Raw genomic sequence first — 17331 nt, forward strand, 5'->3', positions numbered from 1 at the left:
TAATTTCCTGTATAATAGCCCCCCAAACCCTGCTAGTGAGTCAGCTGTGGGCCGGTTCCCACTCAACGCCTCTAAGTCTGTTTTATATTTATATATAAACCAGGCCTTCAGGCCAAGTTCAAATTGCTTTCCTGTCAAATATTCTTCTAGGTGGTATAGCACTGGTCTGTGTATTGCTGTACAGAGGTAACTAGTGGTTGCTGTGATGCTGAAGCCTGTGACAGTGATGTGCCAATCGTGGTAATGGGCACCCATGGTGGACAGTGTTGGCTGGAGCTTCCCGACTAAAACAAGCCTGGAAGCAGGAGCGGCATCCACTTCCGAAATGGCTTGCCTCCGGAAACTCTATGTACGAACAGTGCTCAGGCCTTTCGTTCATAGGGTCGCTATGAGTCGTCTACGACTCGACGGCATTAAACAACAACAACATATATAAACCAAATCAATCCAAAGCCGTTGCCATCAAGGCGGTTCTGGTTCACATCAACCTCCATCAGGCTTTGGAAGCTGTCACTCCTGCGGGTGGAGAATGCCCATCTTTATCCCTCAGAGCAACTGATTCCAACTTCTGACCTTAAGTCAGCTCAGTACGTGACACTCGGCACCACAAGGGCTCCTTACGGGCATATGAAGGAGGTGCTCAATTAATGTGGGCATGACATACAGGAGATACACCAGGTGCTCACAAACGTGTGATTACACACAAGAACACACTGTCGGCATATAGTAAGCACTGAGTGAAGAAATTGACGCATATACAATAGGCATTTGCTAAGTAAATGTTGTCATTGTTGTGTACTGTCAACCCATAGCTGACTCTCCAGCGGGTGTTCCGAGGCTGTTAATCTCACAGGAGGAGATTACTCATCCTTCTCCCGCAAGTAAATATACTGGTATTGAATAAAAGCTACTGAATAAATATAGTTGTTGTTATGTGCCATCAAGTTGGAACTGACTCCTGTCAAGTTGACACTGACTCACAGCTGACCCCCCAGCAGGTCTCAGAGGCTGTAAATCGTATAGGAGGAGACTTGACCACCTTTCTCCTGGAGCTGCGGGTGGAGTCAAACTGCCAGTCTTTGGTGTTGGCGGTGCAACTTCTTAACCACTAGGTTACTGTACAGGGTACGTGGTAAAACAAAGCACCCTGGTGGCACAATGGTCTAGCATGCAACTGCTCACAGAAAGATTGCTGGATCGAACCCACCAGTCGCTCTGTGGGGAGAAAAGCCTTGGGATGCGAGGCTGGAAAGATACAGCCTTGGAAAACCCTCCAGGGCAGTGTCACTGGGTCATATTCAGGTCGGTATGAGTCAGAATGGACTCTATGGTAATGGGAAATGAGTCAGGATGGACTCAATGGCACCAAAACCAGCCCCAGCACAGAGAGAAACCCGCTGACTCTGCACGGACCCCAGCCCACAGGCACTGCAGGCATGTCGGAGCAGAACCATGCCTCATGGGCGTTCCCTGGCTGACTTCTCTAAAGTTCACCAGGCCTTTCTTCCAAGGTGCCTGTGGGTGGACTAGACCCACCAAGCTTTATGTGAGCTGCCAAGTATGTTAACTGCTCACACAGCCAGGCACCCAGTTAATGTCAGCCGGTCTGAGGACCGTGTGGAGTCGCAGGCACCCACCTCATCGGGTGCTGGGTAGAGGGTGAGCAGGGTGCTGGCCCGGTGCTGTCGCCTCAGGGCCTCGTTGCGCCGGTCCACGTCCTCAGGGGCCGAACGCTCCAGCAGGGAGGGCAACAGGGAGTCGGCTGCCAGGTTCCTCAGGTCGAAGATGCCGGAGGCCCCGCTGCTTCGCGGGGTGTCATCAGGGGAACTCGAACTGCGCCGGGGATCCTCCTACCAGCAGAGAAAGCACATGTATGAAGCACCAGCTGGATGCACTCCCACCCCACCTGTCCTGATGCCCATTCTGTGGATGGTGAAACTGAGGGTAAGAGGATAGGGTCAGCTCTACACAGAGCACTTGGGGACCCATTTCCAGAAATTTCTATTTAGGGACCATCTTTCATTTACCTTACAGGAGGCTACTCCTACTCCCCACATCCTGGGCTTCCTGAGACCTCTGATTGGTCACTTGGAACATGTCATCTGCAGATCCCAGGGATTGGCTCCACAGTGAGGTCACATTTGGGTGGGCCAATCAGAGCCTGCCCTGGGACTCTGCTCACTGTTACCAAGGCATTGGAGAATTCTTTCCATTGAAGCTACCGTGAGCCCAGAACTCTGATTGACCCCACACCCAGCAAGAGACAGAGCCAGAAAACCCTGGTTCAAATCCTAGAAGGGCACTGGGACCTTGAAGCTATAAATCATCATCTAAAAATAACAAAAATGGAAATATTTGCTAACCTTTGCTGATTCAGAGTAACTGCTCCACAAACGTTGATCAAAATATAGCCTCAAAAAACTAGAGATATCATCATCTCATCCCAGTAATTATAGCCAAGTTTACCAGAGCAGCAAACAGATGCTGGTGAGGATGTGGTGAGATTGAAGCCTTTATTAATTTCTGGTGGGAGTTTAAAATGGTACACCCACTATGGAAGACAGTCTCAGAAAGTTGGAAATAGAAGTATCATTTGACCCGGCAATCCCACTACTGGGAATATACCCTAAAGAAACCAGAGCCAGGACTCAAACAGATGTATGCACACCCACGTTTACTGCTGTGTTATTCACAATAGCAAAGGGATAGAAGTAACACACGTACCCACCAACAAACAAATGGATAGAAACATTATGGTATATCCACACAGTGGAATACTATGCAGCACTAAAAACAATGAACTCATAAAACCTTACACAACCTGGGGTGATTTTAGAGGATATTATGCTGAGTGAAATATCTCCGTCACAAAAGGACAAATACTACATAACATCACTGTTTATAAGGCAAGACATGGGGGTTGGGAAAACCAGGAAAAGAGTGGATAGATAACAAACACGGCATTGGAACAGAGGTGGGAAAGAACTGTTTAAAAGGAATATACGATTAGGTATTACATGTAAAACAACAGTCAGAATAGGAGGTGCATTGCAAAGTGGACGGGGTGGGGGAAGGGAGGAAAATGTGCAACAATGAATGAATAAATGAATGAAAATTCAACTTTTCTGTAAACTTCTGTTAATATCTTAATTAAAAAATACAAAAATATAGGTTCAGCAGGCCAAGAAAGCTCCTTCTATAACCTTGCTGTGTCTCAGTTTACTTATCTGTAAAATGGGTTAATCATTGTCCTGCCTTATAGGACAAAAGGAGAATAAGTGTAATCCATCTGTATGCAGTAAGCGTTTAACAAATGCACACAACCAGCAGCTTTAGCTTGTAACTCTCTAGTTCATATATATGAACTTCTGGCCTCAAAGCTTCTTTGGGTCTGTTTTGCTGTCCTGTGTGGCCAAGAGCTGGGAAGAACCCACATGCACCCCCCATGCTGACTCCCCACCAGGGATCCCTCACCGCATCCTCAGGGCCAGTCTTCTCATCCCCGGAAATGTCCTGCTCGAAGACCTGGCGGGTGAGGCCCTTCTGCCGCTCCCGCTGCGTCTCTGCGGTGATGGGGCTGTATGCCGCACTCAGATGCTGGTACCTGGGGGCGGACAGGATGGATGGAAGTGGGCTGAGGGCTCCCCGACATCATGCATTGAATTGGTGTCCCCCACAGTATATGTAATGGTACATCGTGCAAACCATGTCATAGCTGTCAGGGGATTAGAGGGGGACACAACACCCCCTAGGGAGCTCTGGTGGCACAGACCACAGGGAGTTGTACTGCCAACCCGAAGGCCACGTCTCTCTGTTGGTTCAAATCTGCAAGCAGTTCCTCAGGAGAAAGACGGGCAATCTCCTCCACTGAGATTTACACCCTCAGAAACCCAACGGAGGGTCAGCTATGAATGAGTTCCAATTCACCATCAGTAGGATGACAACATCCCTTCATCTCCTCACTGGCCTCATCTGATTGAAGGAAGCTTCTGCAGTGTGTGGACTGTTGTTGGTGCTACGTTTCTGAAAGTTGGACACTGAGTAAGGATGACAGAAGCAGCAGCAGCAGCAGCAGCAGCAATGTCTTTGTATTATGGTGTCGGAGAAGAGTACTGAGTATACTGTGGACCGTCAAAAAAAACCCCAAACAACTCTGTCTTAGAGGAAGTGAAACCAAGGCGCTCCTTAGAGACAAGGATGGTGAAACTTCGCCTTACATACTCTGGTATCACGTCAGAAGGTGCTAGTTCGGGAAAAAGCCATCATGCTGGGAAAGGCAGAAGGTGAGCAAAAGAGAGGCAGACCTCCACAAGATGGGCTGGCACGGTGATTGGCACAACGGGCGTAAGTATTAGCAGAGATCACGAGGGTGGCAGGATTTGTCACTCACAAGACTGCTCATAGCTGCAGTCAACTAAACAGCATCTCACAGGAACAGACTAAGAGGATAAATCACTGCTTGTTAAAGCCATTAGCTTGTGCTAGCTCTGTTGCAGCAACACTCGGTAACTAAGACAGGGGTCCCCGGGGGTCCCTGATGTGTTCACAAGGCCTGTGGGACCACTGCCCTTCTTGTCGCTGCCAGAGCAAGGTCAGCTGCTCCTGTAAACAGGGCTGGCCACAGACAACAGCTAGGCTCGTCCTGCGCAGAGCTGCCCTCCCGCCCCTGCAGCTGGTCAGACCCACCTCCTGTGGACGATGACCCAGTCCTCGGTGTACATCTCCACCGCGGCCCTCGCCTGGGCGTCCAGCTTTCTGTGAGAAATGAAGCCATTTCTGTGAACATTGAGGTTTCGTTTTTCCGCAGATTAGAAAGAAGTTACATGGCAGCTGTTTCTGAATCGAGTGCCTCGCCAGCCCTCTGTTAATACACTAACACAGTTTACTTGTCACAGACGGGGAAAGAGACAACCTGGGATTGGTCCTCTCAGCGGTAAGTGACGGGGAGATGGACGTGTAGAGACAAGGGGACCTGGTCAAGGTGGCAGAGCCAGGCCTGGAGATGAACTCGGGGTTCTGTTGCCGGGTGTAAAGGCTGTAGTGATGGGGGCATGGAGGCAGGGGGGGCGGCACCCACTCATCTTTGGGGGTCCCGGGCTCTGTGGTTCGGCACTCCCGGGGCTGCAGCACCAGCTCCAGGTCATCGGCTGGGAAGTCCACCAGGTCCAGCAGGGGCCCGGGCTCGGCATCCAGAGGTCGGCTCAGGAGCACGTCTTCAAAGTCCAGGGGCTCGATGACTTCAGTTAGTGGGACCTGGGTCAGAACAAAGTCGCTGGAACCTCTGCTCTGGGCTGGGAATTGGGGGACATCAGGTAGGGGTGAGACCGTGCTCGCCTCAGCCTGGAAGAGGAGGGTGGTGGGAGCCACAGAGGGGACTGGAGCTGTGGAGGGGTAAGGAGAACAGTGACCCCCATCAGGCTCCCCCACCCCCCCCCACCCCCGTGGCTGCTGTCCAGCCCCTCCTTCCAGGAGCTCCAGGCAGGAAGTCACACCCTTGTTCCTGGAGGCCAGGGAACTAATGGCGGGAGGGCAAGCATGTGGACAGGAGAAGGGTGTGGGCAGCCCTGGCTGAGATGGCCTCCCCCCAACACTGTAGCCAGAAGTATCTCCCATCCCCCCATCACCACCTGGGTGGTCTGGGTAGTGGCAGATGAGGTGACTGGTCTGGGAGCTTCTCCCCGCTGACCACCCAGAGGGCTGCCCGCCCGACAGGAAGCAGCTGCTGAGGGAAACTGCCCGCCCCCCCACGGAAACCAGAAAAGAGGAGAACACGAGGCTGGGACAGGGACCCCTTTCCTTGCGGCTTGTTAGTTCCCTGCACAGGGAGGTCACCTGTCTCCCCAGAAGACAGGTTGAACAGACAGGGAGCTGGGCCCCTGTTTGAGGGGACTCGGACACTCACCCCCCAGGGCAATGCTGTAGGGGATCCCACCTGTCAGGACACACCCCACATTCACTCCCAGGACATTGCTGCAGGGGGATCCCAGTACTCACCACCAGGACACTACTGTAGGGGTCATATCCCTGCCAGGGGGGCACCCCAATACTCACCCCCAAGACATTGCTGCAGGGGGCCCAAATCATCAAAGGACATTGCAGGGGACCCCACCACTGTCAGGGGGCACCAGGATACTCACCCCGAGAACATTGCTGTAGGGGACCCCAACCCTGCCAGGAGACCCCACCCCTGTCAAGGGACACCCTGACACCCCCAGGACACTGCTGCAAGGGGCCCTAACTCTGACAGGGACACCCCGATACTCACCACCAGGACACTGTTGTAGGGGGTCCCATCCCTATCAGGGGAAACTCCAACACTTATCCCCAGGACATTGCAGCAGGGGGCCCTAACTCCGTCAGTGGCACCCCAATTCTTACTTCCAGAACATAGCTGCCGGGGGTCCTACCCTTGTCAGGGGGTACCCTGATACATACCCCCAGGATGCTGCTGCAGCGCCTGCTGGACTGTGGGGATCCGCTGCGCTCCCGGGACACCTGCTTCCGCACCTCGGCGGCCACCGTCCTACAGACAGAGAAACCCAGGCAGTGGGTCTCGAGAACTCAGCGAGTTCAATACTCATTCCACTTGGGGAAGAACACAGACTTCGGGAGGAAAAGAAACCAGGCTGAGGACTGTAGGGTTATAGCAGGCAGCCCTGCGTCCCCACAGGTGCCTGGGGGGGCTTCTCGCAGCTCCCCCCCAAACACAGGAGCAACCACTGCTGGGTGAGCAGTCACTGACCCAGCTGGTCAACCAATCCTGCCCACAAGGAGGACCACTGACTCCTGGTCTTCCTCATGTGTGGGGGGGGGCTTTGTTGACGCTCAAAGTATCACTGCCATCCAGTCAAGGCAAACTTATAGTGGTCCCCATTTTCCTCCCTGCCCACCCCTCCCCTCAGGTTGGCTTTTTGCTTTGAAAAGAAAAGAAAAAATTCTTTCAATGTTATACAATCCACCCACAGTGCACCTTACAATGCAGCTCTTATTCTGGACTTCTGCCATGAAAATAATACCTAATCATATATTCCTTTTAAACAGTTTTCTCCCTCATTTGTTTCAATGCAGTTTACATTATTTATCCCTCCTTTTCTTAGTTTCCCCCCAACCTCGATGTCAGTCTTGTTTTTTAACAGTGGCACTATGTAGTATTTGTCCTTTTGTGACTGAGATATTTCACTCAGCATAATGTCCTCCAGGGTCCCCCATTTTGAATAATATTGCATGAGTCCACAGCTTCTCAATCCATTCGTTTGTTGATGGGCACTTGGGTTGTTTCTAACTTCTTGCTATTGTGAACAAAGCCACAGTAAACATGGGTGTGCATATGTCTACTTGGGTGGCAGTAGTGGTTTCTTTGGGGTATATTCCCAGTAGTGGAATTGCTGGGTCAAATGGTATTTCTATTTCCAACTTTTTGAGAAAGCATCATACTGCCTTCCATAGTGGTTGCACCATTTTACACTCTCACCAACAGTGAATAAGGGTTCTAGTTTCTCCACAACCTTGCCAGCATTTGTTGTTTGCTGCTCTGTTGAATTTTGCTATTGTTACTGGGGTGATAAAGCTGTAAATCTTAACAAGAGGCAACTGACATTTTTCTCCATAGGGATCACAGGTAGAGTTGAACCGCCAGAGAAGCACAGCCTTTGGGTTAACAGTGGAACACGCCAAGGACTGCGCTATCAGAGTGCCTCCTGCCTGCCCTGGGGTCCCCGAAGCTCTCTGCACCCCATCCAGCCCTCGCCACGGGGCCTTGGACGAGTCACTGCAGTGTCTCAGCCTAAGTTTCTTCACCTGCAGTCACCCTGAGCTCACAGGGATGCTGCGGGGAGCTGGGCACCGAGCCTGGCACTCAGGGGCCCTGGGAGACCATCCCACATCAGCAAGCTGCTGGCCTGCACAGCCGAGAGAAGCCGTCTTGGTGCTGCCACCTCTTTGGGCTAACTACATCTGAGCTTCTCAAGTTGGGGAGGATGAGGGTGAAGGCGTGAGATGTGCAGGGCAGGGGGATGGATCAGAAATGTAGGGCAGACCCAGACAGGCAGTGAGACAGACAGAGACAGAGAGAGAGTCAGAGCAAGAGTGCTCCAGGAAACACAAACAGCAAGTACAAAGGTCCTGAGGCAGGCAGTGCTCTGTCCACAGCGGGGGGGACATTGGGGTGACCCTCCCACATGTCTCAAATACAGGAACTAGGGCCACCCCCACAGGAGCCCAATACACAGCAGGTGCCTCACTGCCCCCCACGTCCCAACTAGGAAACACTCTCAGAGACTCACAGAGACCCTACAGGGCACAGTTGAGGAGGCTGCGCTGGGGGCTTCCTGTGTTGCAATAGAGATGGAAGGAGCTCTAGAGGATCAGTGTGTGTGTGTGTAATGTGTCCACCTGCTGGTTGAAAGGTCAAGAGTTCAAATCCACCAGTCGCTTTGAGGGAGAAAGATGGGCAGTGTCCTCCCATGAGGAGTTACAGTTCCCCAAATCCAATGAAGGGGCCCCAAGAGTCAGAACCGATGTGACAGCAGAGGGAATCCTTATGGAAAGAGATCACATCTTGCTTGGAAGTGATGCAACAGTAACAGGTTTGTTTTAAGGAGCCCTGGTGGCACAACGGATTAAGCATTAGGCTGCGAACCAAAAGGTCAGAGGTTCAAATCCACCAGCTGCTCTGTGAGAGAAAGATGAGACAGTTGTTTTTATGTGCTGTCCAGTCACCTGCAACTCAGAGCAACCCTAGTACAACAGCTCTGAAGCCTGCCCTGTCCTGAACCAGCCTCACTGACTCAGACACACCTACTCCCCCTGCCCCAGTTACTGTATCAATCCATCTCATTCAGGTCTTCTTCTCCTGTGCTGTCCCTCTACTCCTCCAGACATGATATCCTTCTCCAAGGTCTGTTCCCTCCCGGCCACATACCCAAAGTATGTGCGATGGAGTTTCAAAATCCTTGCCTCCAAGAAGAAACCTGGTTTTATCTTCTTCAGGACAGACTTACTTGGTATCTTGGAGGCCCATGGTATGTTCAATACTCTTCTCCAGCACCACAACTCAAAGACGTCAGTTCTCCTGTCATCCTTAGTTATCGACAGTACATGAGACAATGTTGTTCTTGTTATGTGCCACTGAGTCACCTGCAACATACTGACCTTATGTACAATAGCTCTGAAGCCTGACCTGCCCTGAGCCAGTCTCACTGACTCTGATACACCTACCCTCGTTGCCCCAGTTACTGTATCAATTCATCTCATCAGGGGTCTTCCTCTCTTGTGCTGTCCCTCCACCATTCTGAGCATGACGTCTTTCTCCAAGGACTGGTCTCTCCTGGACGAATGCCCAAAGTATGTGAGATGAAGCTTCAAAATCCTAGCCTCCACAAAGAACTCAAGAAATACTATACAAAATGGGTGACCCTGGAGGATATTATGCTGAGTTAAATATCTCAGTCACAAAAGGACAAATACTGCATAGTGCTACTGTTGTAAAATGGGCCTGACATCAGGGTTGGGGAGAGACAGAAAGATGGGATAAATTATGTATACTGCATTGAAACATATGAGGGAGAGAACTGTTTAAAAGGGATATGTGATTAGTATTATTGTCATGATAGGAGTCAAGAATAAAGGCTGCATAGTGGAGTGGACTTTGGGGGAGGGACAACATAACAATGAAAGTTTTTCTTTTACTTTTCAAAGAGAAGAGTGAACTAGGTGGCAGGGGTGGGCAGGGAGAAAACTGTACCAAAATGACTGAATGGAAATCCAAAGCCTCTGTAAACTTTCATTAAAATTTTGTTGTTGTTATGTGTCATCGAGTCGCTTGCGACTCATAGCGACCCTGTGCACAAGAGCCCTAAACGCCGTTCTATCCTGTGCCAACCTCGCCGTCTCAAACACACTCATTCCCACCACTCCATTCACAGAATCGATCCATCTCATCAAGGGTCTTCCTTTCCTGCGCCGTCCTTCCACTCTCCCAAACATGGTGTTCCTCTCCAAGGACCAGTCTCTCCTTGCAACATTCCTGAAGTATGTCAGATGAAGCTTCAGAATTCTTGACTCCAAAGAACATTTGGGCTTCACCCTCTCCAGGACAAACCTGTTTGTTCTTCTAGCTGTCCATGGTATATTCAACACTCTTCTCCAGCACCACAGCTCAAAGGCATCGATTCTCCTTCTATCATCCCTATTTACTGTCCAACTCTCTGATGCATAGCACATAATTGCAAAGACTATAGCCTGGATCAGGCGCACCTTAGTCTCCAGCTTGACGTCGTTGCACTTCAATACTCTTGAGAGGTCCCTCACAGCTGACTTTCCCAATGCAATTCGCCTCCTGATATCTTGGCTTCTGTTACCAAGAGTGTTGACTGTGGAACCAAGTAAACTAAAACTGTTAACATCTCAATCTCTTCACCATCCATAATGATGCTGCCAATTGGCCCAGTGGTGAGAATCTTTGTTTTCTTGATGTTGAGCTTCAATCTATATTGAAGACTGCAGTCCTTGACCTTCTTCAGCAAGCACTTCAGGTCCTCCTCAGTTTCAGCAAGCAGGGTTGTGTCATCCACATAATGCAGGTTGTTGATGATTCTTCCACCAATCCTGATGCTACATTTCTCCTCATACAGCCCAGTGTTTCGGACGATCTGTTCTGCATACAGATTGAAAAGGTATGGAGACAAAATACATCCCTGACGGACCCCTTTCTTGATTTTGAATCATCCAGTGTCTCCCTGCTCTGTTCTGACGACTGCCTCTTGGTCCAAGTATAGGTTTTGCATTAGCACAATCAAATATTCTGGGATTTCTATTCTTCTCAGAGTCAGCCATAGCTTGTTGTGATCCACACAGTCAAAAGCCTTTGCATTGTCAATGAAGCACAGATAGACATTCTTCTGGTATTCTCTGCTTTCTGTTAAGATCCATCTAACATTAGCTATACTATCTCTAGTACCACAACCTCTTCTAAATCCAGCCTGCACATCTGGCAGTTATCTGCTGATGTGCTGTTCCAGTCGTTTTTTTCAAACCCATCCAGCGGCACTTGGAAAGTCAGGCCCAACAAGCTGAAGGACACAGCCTTGAAACTGCCGTGCACAACGTGGTACTCTGCACACACGGGGTGGTCATGCGCCTGAATCTGCTCAATGGTCACAAACGACAGGAAACTCTGATAACGTTAACACTGAGCCCATGAAAGCGCATGGCTGAGGACCGAAAGCCCCAAGGTCCCTGCGTCTCCAGTGACGCGGGCGTGTGTGCTGGACCAGGGACTCTAAACACAGAGGCGGGGAGGGCAGGGCTGGCCTGACTGGGCACCTTAATCCAGACAGGCCTCTGAATTCACATCTCTAAGGGCCAAACAAAACTTGTCCATGGGGCCTGACCCGACACGGAGGGTTCTGGCTTAAGACCCCAGCCTCATTCCTCCAGCATCTTCTCTATCAGCTTGCCCAGACTCTCGCCACAGGGTGAGGGGCCTTGTTTTGGGAAATCCAAAGGGGGTTAAAAAAGGAGGATGCTGTCCTCAAATTCCTGGAGCTGGGTCCACCTCCCCCACCCCCTTGAAGGCTGTGCACACAGGCTGGGAGGTGGCTCACGAAAGACACTGGGGGACAGGGAGTGAGGCTCGCCCTGGTCCCAGCTGTTCTGCAGCTGCTGCCCCAGAGGGGGGAGAGGGGGAAGGGAGGAGGGAGGGCGGGGCCTTTGAGAGAGGTCCCCCGAAGTGGGGAACACCGAGGCCACAACACTGTGGCCACAGAAGTCAGTTTACAGACCACAGTTCCGAAATCCAGTCGGAGTCGGATCACTGTTGGTGAGACAAGGTCCCCTTGCCAAGTGCAGGGCCTGGCATGGCACTGGCAGGGACCACTGAGTCAGCTCCAGCACACCAGGTTTCTAAGGGAGTCCTAGTGGCTTGTTCCGTGCCATCCAGTCAACCATGACTCACAGCGACCCCATGCACAGTTTCTCTGAACCCTGCTCTTTCCTGAGCCAATCTCTTTGTCTCAGACACACTTACCCTCTTTATCCCAGTTACTGTGCCAATCCATCTCCTGCACCGTCCCTCCACCCTTCCAAGCATGATGTCCCTCTCCAAGGACTGGTCCCTCCTGGCAACATGCCCAAAGTATGTGAGATGGAGCTTCAAAATCCTTGCCTCCCAGGAGCAGCTTGGCTTTACTCTCTCTAGGACAGACCTGTTCATTCTCTTGACATGCCACGGTATGATCAAGACTCTTCTCCAGTACCACGACTCAAAGGCACCAATTCTTCTTCTGTCATCCTTAGTCAATGTCCACCACTCTGATGCATACTAAGTAACTGTGAAGACCATGGCCTGGATCAGGGGCACCTTAGTCTCTAAACTGACATCGTTGCTCTTTAGCACTCTGGTGAGGTCCTGACAGCAGATTTTCCTAATGCAATTCGTCTGGTGGCTTAGTGGTAAGGAATGATGGCAGTGGTTTGAGTTCACCAGCGGCTCCGCACAAGGACATTCAATTGCATCAAGCGATTTTACAGCCTCTGAAAATCCGCAGGATGGTCAGCTACGAGTCGGTTGCAAGTCGACAGCACACTGACAGCAGCAAAACGGGACAACAGAGTGAAACCTGGCTCAGGTCCGTGCCGTCTTCACCGTATCACTGCTATGCTGAGGCTACTGTTACAGCCACCACATTGATCTGTCTCATTGAGGGTCTTTCTCTTTTTCACTGACCCTCTGACTTTACCAGATATGATGTCTCCCTGAACTGGTCCCTCCTGGTGACATGGCCAAAGCAGGATGCCTCACCATCTTCACTTCTTTTTTAAAAATATTGAGATTTTAATGAAAGTTTATAGAGAACTTGGATTTCCATTCATTCATTGTTACACATTTTCCTCCCTGCCCATCCCCCTTCCAGTCAGCTTTTCTCCTTGAAAAAAAAGCTTTCATTGTTGTACAATCAATCCCCTCCCAACTCTAGTCTTCTTTACTATGCAGCTCTTATTCTGGATTGTTCTCATGCAAATAATACCTAATCATATATTTCCTTTAAGCAGGTCTTTCTCTTATCTGTTTCAATGCAGAGTACATTCTTTATCCCCTCTTTTCTTAGTTTCCCCCCAATCCCCATGCATTATGCAGTATTTGTCCTTTTGTGACAGAGATATTTCACTCAGGATAATGTTCTCCAGGGTCACCCATTTTGATTATTATTGCATGAGTTCCTTGTTTTTCAATGCAGCATAGTATTCCACTGTGTGAATATACCACAGCTTCTCTATCCATTTGTTTGTTGATGGGCACTTGGGTTGTTTCCAACTCTTTGCTATTGTGAACAAAGCTGCAATAAACATGAATGTGCATGTATCTGCTTGGGTGGCAGTTCTGATTTCTTTAGGGTATATTCCCAGTAGTGGAATCGCTGGGTCAAATGGTATTTCTATTTCCAACTTTTTGAGAAAGCACCACACTGCCTTCCACAGTGGTTGCACCTACACTCCCACCAACAGTGAATAAAGGTTCCAGTTTCTCCACAACCTTAGCAGCCTTTTCTGTTTGCTGTTCTCTGTTGAATTTTGCTATTCTTTCTGGGGTTAGATGATATCTCACAGCAATTTTGCACTTTTTAAAAATGAAAGTTTACAGAAAAGTTGTATTTTCATTCATTCATTCCTTGTTGTGCATTTTCCTCCCTCCACAGTTCACTTTTTTCTTTTCTTTCCCCCCTTTTACTGTCTCTCTTTTTTAACCATTCATTCATCGTTACACTATTTCCTCCCCCCTCTTATTCTGGACGCTGCCACACCATCTTCACTGCTAAGGAGCATCCTGCTGCACGTTTTTCCAAGGCAGATGGCAGTCCAAGGAATATTTACTATTTTCCCCCAACACCACAACTCAAGGGCATCAATTCTTCTTCAGTCTTCCTTATTTGTTGTCCAATTTGCATGCATATGGGGCAACTGAGAGTATAATGACTTGGATCTTTGCTTTTTAACACTTTCAAGAGGTCTTTTATAGAGAATTCATGGACCAGGAGGCAATCATCAGAACAGGGCAAGGAAACACTGCATGGTTCAAAATCAGGAAGGGCGTATGCCAGGGATGTGTCCTATCTCCATACCTTTTCAATCTATATGCGGAACACATCATCTGGGAGGCTGGGCTCTATGAGGAGAAATGTGGGGTCAGGCTTGGAGGAAGATTCATCAACAGTCTGTGTTATGCAGATGTCACAACCCTGCTTGCTGACATTGAGGAGGACCTAAAGCACTTGCTGAAGAATGTCAAGGACTGTAGCCTTCAATGCAGATTGAAGCTCAACAACAAGAAAGCAAAGATTCTCACCACTGGGACAACTGGCAGCCTTATGATAATGAAGAGATTGAGACAGTTAACAGCTTTAGTTTGCTTGGTTCCACAATCATCACTCTTGGTACCAGCATCCAAGAAATCAAAAGACGAATTGCATTGGGAAAGCCTGCTAAACTGAAGAGTAAAGAGGTCAGTCTGGAGACTAAGGTGCCCACGAGCCAGGCCATATAGTCTTCACAATTACTTGGTATGCGTCAGAAAGGTGGACAATGACTAGGGATTATAGGAGAATTGATGCCTTTGAGCTGTGGTGCTGGAGAAGAGTAACGAATACACCACGGACTGCTGGGAGAACAAACAGGTTCATCCTGGAGAGGTTGAAGCCAAGCTGCTCCTTGGAGGCAAGGATTCTGAAGCTTCATCTGACATACTTTGGGTATGTGGCCAGGAGGGACGGGTCCTTGGAGAAGGACATCATGCTTGGGAGGGTGGAGGGACGGCGCAGGAGGGGAAGACCCTCGATGAGATGGATTGATTCAGTGACTGGGGTAATTGGGATGGGTGTGTCAGACAGTGAGGCTGGCACAGGATAGAGCAGGGTTCAGAGTTGTTGTACAGAGCGTCACTATGAGTTGCAACTGACCTGACAGCACATAACAACAACAACATCTCAGGTAGTGTTGTTGAGTCGAGCAGCTTAGTGGCAAGGAGTTTCCTTGACAACCCAAAGACATGTGGTTCAAATCCACCAGTTGCTTTGCAGAAGAAAGATGGACACTCTCCTCCTGTGGGACGTACAGCCTCTGAAAACCGGCTGGAGGGTCAGCTATGATAACAACAAGCCCCATGGAATGTTGTTGTTGCTGTTGTTAGGTGCCATTGAGTCAAGTACGACTTACAGCGATCCTATGAACAACAGGTCTGACCTGCTCTATCCTGTGCCATGCTTACACTTCCTGACACGCTAGAGCTCACTGTGGCAGTCATCATGTCAATCTACCCGGCAGAGGGTCTTCCTCCCCTTCGCCGACCCTCCACCCTTTCCAGCCTCCACCCTTTCCAGCGTCATGTCCCTCTCCAAGGAACAGCCCCTCCTGGCAACACGCCCAAGTATATGAGGCAAATCCTCAACATCCTTGTCTCCGAAGAGCACTCTGGCTGCACCCTCTCCAAGACACACTTCTTTGTTCTTTTGACCGTTGACGGGATGTCCAGCGCTCTTCTCCCAACACCGTAGCTCAAAAGCATCAATTCTTCTTCTGAAATAGGCCCCATGAAATAAGTCCTTTAATTCCCTGACTCCTGCTTCTACTGACGTTGGCTGTGGATCCAAGTACAACGAAACCCTTGCCAGTGTCAGCCTTTCTCCCTTTATCATGATTGGACCAGTAGTGAAGGATTTGTGGGATTTGTGTTTTCTTGATGTTGCGGTGCAGTTCATAACTGAAGACTGCAGTCTTTGATCTGAAGTGTATGTTGCAAGTCTTCACTCCCTGCAAGCCAGGCTGTGTCATTCCCACAGCTCAGGCTGTCAGTGTTCCTCCAATCCTGATGCCAAGCTCCTCTTCAGAGTGTTCAGCTTCTTGGATTCGTTCGCTCAGTGCACTGTGGGTACTTAAGGCTTGCTGTCGTCAAGTCATCTTCAAACGCAAACCTAGAAAGCTAAATCATTTGTCTCTCTTTTTATATCAAAGATGAGTGAGGTTCAGACAGAGGGCGTGATCCACTTACAGTCACAAAGCCAGAGGCAGTGGGACACTGAATCGAACCACGGTCTCCCTCTTCAGCACTGGGTCCTCACATCACCCACAGCAGGGTAGCAGGGCCAAGAACAGGGGGCCCTCGAGCCCACCTCTTTCCTGTTCACCCCCACCCCCACCCCAGTACCTGCTGTTCCATCTTTCCATGGACCTTCACATCACCTAAACACAACCAATGAGCAACATCTTAGCAAATGAGGGAGAAACCTGTCAATAATCCACAATCCACAGCCATGGAAGGGTAGTCAAGAAGCCAGACACCGTAACGCACTGGGCAAATCTGCAACAGGAGACCTTTTTTCAAGGCTTCAAAAGCAAAGATGCTCCTAGTGTCACAGTGGGAAGCATCTTGCCCACTAACTAAAAGGTTGTAGGTTTGGATCCACTAGCTGGCTGCTTCTCAGGAGGAAGAGGAAGGGTTTTCTCTGTTGATATTAACAGCATTGGAAACCCAACAGAGGGGTTGCTGTGAAGCAGGACTGACGTGACGGGAGCGGGTTTCTTCTTTTGTTGATTTCTAGGTTGTTTTTATATTTTTTGTTTGTTTTTTAGCAATAGAGCATCTGAGCCAACCAGCACCTTTTTAATCACTTCACATGACGGCCATGGAATGAGGAAGGTCAAAGAAGGGCTGATACGTTTGAGTTGTGGTGTGAGCAAAAAAGACTGAACGTGCTGTAAACTAAAGGAAGAAATCCATCTCTGAAGAAAAACAATCACAATGGACCCTAAAAGCGAGGAGGGATCACTTTTGGACACACCCTCAGGAAAGATCAATCAGTACAAAAGAATATTCCTCGTGGCTGGTCCAGTGAAGGCCAACATCAACTAGGAACGCCCTCAATGACAAGAACTGGGCAACCACCATGGGAAGCAGTTGGCTCTTCCTGACAAAGGTGGGAACAGAAAGACCATTTGATCCAGTAATCCCACTACTGGGCATATACCCCAAAGAAATAAGAGATGCAATGCACATACACATATGCATGCCCAAGTTCATTGCTGCACTGTTTACTAAATAGCAAACCGCTGGGAAAGAGGCCACAAAGTGCATCAACAGACAGCTGGCTGAAGAAACCATGGCAGAGTTCCACAATGGAGCATTACCAACACCCCTAAGAAATGAGACAGAGTCCATGCAACACTATATACCAAGGACGAACCTTCACACCCATGTTTATTGCGGCTTTGTTCACAATAGCAAAGAGCTGGAAACAACCCAAGTGCTCATCAACAAATGAATGGATAGAAAAGCTCTGGTAT

The 17331-nt window shown here is 49.5% G+C and overlaps 1 protein-coding gene across 1 annotated transcript in view; it reads right to left on the reverse strand.

Annotated features, from left to right (window-relative positions):
- Window positions 1-17331, reverse strand: part of LOC102862911 (dedicator of cytokinesis protein 6-like) — a 35524-nt gene that overhangs the window by 6517 nt on the left and 11676 nt on the right. The window contains exons 4-9 of the mRNA XM_006898852.1: window positions 11034-11173; window positions 6379-6523; window positions 4913-5340; window positions 4687-4755; window positions 3475-3604; window positions 1638-1850 (exon numbers count right to left, since the gene is read on the reverse strand). Coding sequence (XP_006898914.1) covers window positions 1638-1850; window positions 3475-3604; window positions 4687-4755; window positions 4913-5340; window positions 6379-6523; window positions 11034-11173 — 1125 coding nt within the window. The remainder of the gene's footprint in view (window positions 1-1637; window positions 1851-3474; window positions 3605-4686; window positions 4756-4912; window positions 5341-6378; window positions 6524-11033; window positions 11174-17331) is intronic.

This window comes from Elephantulus edwardii, unplaced genomic scaffold (assembly GCF_000299155.1).
Source record: "Elephantulus edwardii isolate Elephantulus edwardi_28Jun2011 unplaced genomic scaffold, EleEdw1.0 scaffold00237, whole genome shotgun sequence".
NCBI classification, from domain to species: Eukaryota; Metazoa; Chordata; class Mammalia; order Macroscelidea; family Macroscelididae; genus Elephantulus; species Elephantulus edwardii.